Here is a 6,828-nt window from a genome sequence, read left to right as displayed (position 1 = left end):
TATGTATATTACAAAAAAGAATAAGCAATTGGCCATGTGACAACGAAAAATGTAAGCAGCAAAATTAGCAAAACAAAAAATATAATAAAATAATTGTTGCCAAGCAAATTCATTGAAAAAGATACGCAAGTATCGCAGGTGATCAGAGATATTTATGTTAAAACAACTCTTGCTTTACGTCGCCGAACTAGTGCAAGTGTGGTGTACTCGTTTAATTTTTTTTAATTTCAACCACCAAATTAATTTACAGTATATTAAAAAAAAAAATTGCACGTAATTTTCACAAACATACAWATCTATGTATGTATATGTAAGTATCAGAGTTGCGGATGTTTTAATTAAAAATTAGATTTTAAATTTTTAGCGTTAAATTAAAAAATAACATTTTAAATTTTTAATCACAAAAAGTGGATTAAAATTTTTTTCAGCTTTTGATTCTGATTTTGGGATTACTATTTTTTATTTTTCAAACGCGTATTTGAAATTAACACATTTGTTTCAATCCGGCATTTGGGATAAAAAAAAAATTTAATTCAAATGTTAATTCGATTATTTTTTAATATCTTAAAACAACCCTGAAGTATGAAGTAGCTATGGATTCTTGGACAAGTATTGTTGACCTTAAAGTGCATTCCTTTTAGCAAATGTAAAATATTTAAATTGCTAAAATCAACAATATTTCTGTTGCATACACACGTACTTACATATCAATACATACATATTTGTAATAAAATATGATTAAATCATCATCAATTCATATTTAAATTTTGTCCTTTTTCTTTTGTTTTGTTTTCATACCAAAATATAAAAAACGAGCACACACGCACATTGACGACACACAAAAAGACATACACACACACAACCACACTGTCATATGCAAAACGCGTGGTGTGAACTCACCTTCGCTGCCATTGGGTTTGGAAGCAGCATCGGCCAAGCAGCGTGGACAGGATGCGGTCAAGTCAATGAGACTGTGTTCCGGTGCAGCGAATGGTAGATTTTTGTATTTGAATGTGCTTGGCGTTGGTGGCGCTATCAAATGTACATACATACATACATAATAYAGTATATATTCTACATATATACATATCACTGATACATACATATGTATGTACATACATATTTATAAGTATATCTAATAAATTTATATATACATACATATATACAYTTAAGTGTATTATATATGTATGCAGTTTGCAATTGTAAAATAAAAAAAACTCAACCTAAGGAGATATGTATATGTACATATGTTTATAATTAGTGGTATATACATACGCATTTACATTTCTTAGCATATACATATGTATGTACATAATTGTAGTAGTTAAAGTAGAGAAYGCTTAATTAAATAAAAACGAGAGAAATGGCAATCTATTGACACATTTAATGCGAGACTAAGCAACTTTTCATGTAAAAAGGTTTTAAGATGGAATTTTTTCTAATATTTTAATGCATTTTACGATATAAACATTTAAAATTTTYTAAAAGAAAAAAATAATACAGAAATATTTATATCTACAATATCATATATGTACATATGTATATATCATATGCATGTATGTATATAGTTTATTTTTAAAAAGTGAAGCGCGCATATATATTTCATTTAATAATTTACAACTAAAAGAAATCAAGATCACTACCACAACTCTGAAATATAACTTTTTAATGCCCAATAATTAAAGAGCGCGGGAGGGAGTATAATCGGCCGCACACTGCGTTCAATCCCCTTTGCGTGTACAATTAATAATCAGCAAACATTCGCTCATTCAAATGCGACAACGTTTATTGAATCAATCAATTTTATCATTATGAAAAAATGCCCGCCTGCCAATTACACTTGAGGCAAAACGTTTTATACTACTTATATGTGTAGGTCTGTATAGCTTTTGTGTACTAATTTCTTTTAAAGCCCACAGGTTTAGACGTGTGCGGAAACGGTAAGTAGATAATTCTATTTGAATAAGACAAATTCGATCGATTGAAATGGAGTAAAGTAGTCAATGGGMGAGTTTCAAAGCCAAGGAAGAATTTACACAGTTGGTCATGCGGTTTCGGTTTACAGATATTTTATGTATGTATATTAACTGCTGTGTATGCTTTTCTAATTGCTGAGCACTTCAAAATTAAAAATGGTGTAATAGTGGTGTACATTAAAAGAAAATTCATAAAAAAATTAAAAACGAAAATAATAATTATGAAATAAATAAAATTAATAAACAATCCTAAAAAATAAGAAAAAACGCTACCTTCGGTTGTACCGAAGCTATAATACCCTTTACAGGTGCCTTTCAAATTATATAATGGGGTATAAAAACAAACTATAGTTTGTGTTGTACTATAGCTAAATGATATAGTGATCCGATCTGAACAATTTGTTCGAAGAATTTGTATAGCGTGACAAACATTTACTTGATTTTGATTGTTGTAGTTGTAACAGTTATYGCTTTAGAGGTAAAGTTCAGGTTGGTTGTTATTAAATTCATCTATGGGTAGGCCCAGGGAACGTGGTCTCAGTGGGGTCGGACCATAGGGAGAGTTTGTTGAGCATGCAAAGTTGGTGTTTKATAAGTGTTCTGGATAAGTAGAAGTGCAACCTGATACAGTTTCCAAAACGAAGTTGGATCTGRTCGCTCAGTTTGTATGTCAGTCRTATGCTATAGTGGTGCGATATGAACATTTTACTCGAAGAATGCCTTAGATAATAATTTATGCCGAATTTCATGAAGATATCTTGTCAAATGAAAAAGTTTTCCATACAAGGTCTTTATATTGATCGATAAGTTTGAAATGCAGTTATTGAAATAGTCCGTTCTGAACAATATTTTCAGAGATTGCAACGTTGCAATGTAGGCCAAACTTCTGCAAATGATCGGCCTCATGGGAAAGAAAGAGGAGAAGCAAAGTTTCACATTTATATATCAAAAATCGCATAACTACATATATACAGACACGGCCATGGCTATAAAAATAAAATAAATAAATAAATAAAAATAAACTTTGTAAACCTTGAAAAAAAATCTTATTACAAAAAAAATCTAATACATAAGACAAAGTTATCTTTTGGTGGACTTTGATTGTATATTTAATAATTTGAATGAGTACATACATATGTATGTAATAAATGTATATATTGATTACTTAGTAACTTTGTACATGCATACACACATACATACATATGTTATCAGTTAATTAGGGGCATCTCCCATTTTTTTGGAATTGCTCATGTTTCTTCCGAATAACCTCGACCTTAACATTAAGGAATATTTTTTTTAAATTTTGTAATTGTTGAAATAACTTTCCGAAATGCAAGTAATTTTCTGAATTTAAAGAAGTCACGCGACATTTTGTTTGGTAAAGTATTTACACATGCACATGTGAGCGTTTGTTTACAATTTTATTTCATCAGACAAGTTATAATTCTCAAGCTATCAACTAAATACAYGATGATACGCGAAATTAATGCATGAGAGTTATGGAAATCTTTTTACTTTGAGGTTATAAAAATGAAGTGCTCCCAATTAGGGTAAACAATTTCTATCACAAAACCSAATACCCCAAATTAGCTCACGGCACGAGTTGACATATTGCATGGAAATTGTCTTTTGCGTGCTTTTCTGTTTTTTTATTATTGTTGTTGTATAAACAAACACAAACCATAAAAAAAAACTAAAAAAACGCACAAAAACAAATAAATCTAATTAGACACGAACATGCAATGGCATTATTTATTGTATACTAAACATTTGAAAGTGATCAACACAAAGTAATAAAAAAGCGAAATGTAATAAAAAAGAAGAGCTCAGTATAAAGGAGGTAGRGCGAAAAGACACAAAGGTATTCTTATTTATCAGCTTTTTTTTGCAGCTTTGGGGGTTGGTGATAAATTGACTAATGCAGTCATTATTAGGCTCTGAGATGACCACAAATATGGGGGCCCGCTGTTACGCGGGACTAAAGCCAAATAACGTGAACGTGAGCATGAAAGAAATGTGACGCCTGGCAACGTGAATTTTTGAGAAAAGCATAGCAGGCGCTTTGGCACSACTTCAATAACCCGCTCCAATAACAAACACTATTATTTTCTTTAAACGCGAATCAAAATAAACTGCAAACCAAAGTACATATGTACATATTCATATGTWGTACAAAACATATGTTTATATACACATGTGTATGTACATACATACATATGTATATCAGCGCGCCGTTTGTTGAATAACTGACAAATGTCCAACTGACGACGATGGGACTTTGTGCCATCCGAGTTGACACAGATAAGTGCAAGAAAGTGTACCTAGCCAAGTGCTCTAGCGGATGCACCTACGCAAGAATGCATTTCTACAAAGAAATATGTATGTACTTACAACTTGATATACGTACATACATATGTATGTATGTATGTTTAAATGTGTGCACCACATATATTTKTGCAGTTGTTTTCAATTTGTTGGTACGACATAGTACAACTATTTGCACGTTGAGTACGAACCAAGCCGAATGAAAAACCGCTAGTCAGAAATATTTGGCAAATACTTGCGAGTGACGGAAAACGGCGAACATGACCTTTGAGAAGGCAAACGAAATACTATACTCTGAAGATGCCTTCACATTGAGCGAATCAGGGTTATTTCTTTGTTGGTAGAAAGATACGTWACTATCTATCCTGCGATTACATATGTACGTTAATATAACGCCTTTACATCGCGTTTAAAATTAAAAAAAAAAAAACACTGCACCGAAGCTATAATACCCTTTACAAGTAAAAAACCTTTCCATATAAAAACTTAATTTTGATCGGTCAGTTTTTATGGCACCTACATGATGTAGTAATCGGAACGGAACAATTTGCTCGGAGATTGTATCGTTTCCTTGGTCAGTATAGCTGCTATAAGCTATAGTGGTCCGATATCRGCGTTTCCACCAAAAGCACTGCTTCTCGGGGAGAGAGACATGTGCAAAATTTTAGATCGATATCTCAAAAACTGAGAGACTAAATTGACTCAGCYAGTCACAGTGGTTAGTTATAATGTATAAGGAAAGCGTAGAAATGTATATGGAAATATCAATACGGTTGAAAGTAAACAGAAAATAAATTTTAGATATTTTTCTTGTATTTCTTAGTTAACTATTAATTAAAATTGTTATAAATGAAATAAATAAATAAATTTTATTTTTAAACATTTTCAACGAAAAAATGAGTGAGAGAGTAAATAAAAGCAAACCCTATTTTATGTATGTATAGGCTTGCAATCTTAATTGCAATCAATTAATCTAGATTTAATTACTCAATAAAACCGCACGCTTCACTTTTTAATTCATTTTTATAATTTTTTGCGAATGTTCATGTTTTTTGCATTTTTATTGCTTGCAAATATTTTTTTCATGTCTGCATCAAAATTTTCCTTTAGTATATATAGTATTATATATTATTATATAGTATTTTCTTTTAATTTAATAAACATATACATATATAAATGCAAGTAATTACCTTCTTTATCTGTGAGATCCGAGAATTTAACGCCACCACTATATTTTTCACAAAAGAAGAAGAGATTAAAAATTAAATCAGTCAACATTTATTTTGATGAAACTCGAAAAAAAAAATCGTGAACAATTCTCAATTGCGGAAATACGCAAATTTGAAAAATTTTCTTTTTTTTAAATTTAATTAGTGCAAAAAATGTTTAAAAAAGTTATTGTATACTAGATTATTGTATGTGTCATTGTATTCTATAGTACTTTACGTCTCATAGCTTGAACAGATTATATATGTATATATAAAGCACAAAATGTATAATTTGTATATTTGCTGGCAGTATTTGATTTAAGTAAAAGTAAAGAATGTATTTTGTAAACATTAATTTGTTGTTGTTTTTAATGTTAGTATTGCTAAAAGGTTGTTTACAGTTTAACTATTTAAAGATTTATTTTTGCCAACAAATCTTCAATACAGTTTTATGAAATTAAATTTTTTATTTATTTATTGTTTTTTAATTATATTCTTTATTTTGCATTCAATTAATTTGAATTTTTAGGCATTTACCTGAGGAGCACGGTAGCCGTTTCAGGCACACGGAATACCTGAAAAAATTATTAAAAGCTCATTTCGTTTGTCATGGTCGTGTAACAACTAGTAGATTGTATTGTTTATCTTTTTTTAATTCCTAAAAAAAATATTCACTAATGATTTAAACAAWTGTTTTTACTAACGGGTTTTGTGTATAAAACGTGCTGAGTTGCAGAAAATTTTGCACTGTATTTGTTGATTATTTAATTTTTCTCAGAATTGAATGATTTAAGCAGCTTATTCTGTGTATAAATACATTAAGTTATTGAAAGCTGTTATTCTTAACAATTTTTGACGTTTTTAAATCAATAATTTCTTTAATTTCTTTTTCTCACTTTGGTCCATGTAATGCATTGAAATATTAACGACATATTCATATTTTATAATTAACATATTATCACGTTTCCTTGCTAAATAAACTTATTGTCTAGGGCAATTACATATGTGCTCTGTATTTGTTAGTTTTGTCTCTTTTAAACTTCACCAATAATTCCTAAAAAAAACCCCCTGCCTTTAACAAGCAATATTAAGGTTTAGGTAGTTGCTAAAAAATAATAACATGATATTCTACAACCCGTTAGTCTTGGAATTATGACATTTTTACAATGATGGAAATATACGCATTTTAAAAAATATCATGTAATAACAATAACTCTTGACATTCATTGAAATATTAAGTCTGGAAGGTAAAGGTACTTTATAGATATTTAACAGGGTTGCGATTTTTTTTTTAATTCAAAAATCTGAATAAAATATTT

The 6,828-nt window shown here is 29.7% G+C and overlaps 1 protein-coding gene across 3 annotated transcripts in view; it reads right to left on the bottom strand.

Annotated features, from left to right (window-relative positions):
• LOC108974709 (TRPL translocation defect protein 14) overlaps positions 1 to 6,828 on the bottom strand; it is a 26,566-nt gene that overhangs the window by 14,989 nt on the left and 4,749 nt on the right. For 2 of the 3 annotated variants that reach the window (XM_018942716.1, XM_018942717.1), the window contains 3 exons: positions 6,047 to 6,084; positions 5,492 to 5,529; positions 901 to 1,032 (listed from right to left, as the gene is read on the bottom strand). In XM_018942716.1, the coding sequence (XP_018798261.1) occupies positions 901 to 1,032; positions 5,492 to 5,529; positions 6,047 to 6,084 (208 nt within the window). The remainder of the gene's footprint in view (positions 1 to 900; positions 1,033 to 5,491; positions 5,530 to 6,046; positions 6,085 to 6,828) is intronic. The other variant, XM_018942718.1, reaches the window with a different exon arrangement.

This window comes from Bactrocera latifrons, unplaced genomic scaffold (genome assembly GCF_001853355.1).
Source record: "Bactrocera latifrons isolate USDA-ARS-PBARC rearing strain unplaced genomic scaffold, ASM185335v1 scaffold_58, whole genome shotgun sequence".
Taxonomy (NCBI): Eukaryota; Metazoa; Arthropoda; class Insecta; order Diptera; family Tephritidae; genus Bactrocera; species Bactrocera latifrons.
This window is presented reverse-complemented; position numbering and strand designations above follow the sequence as displayed.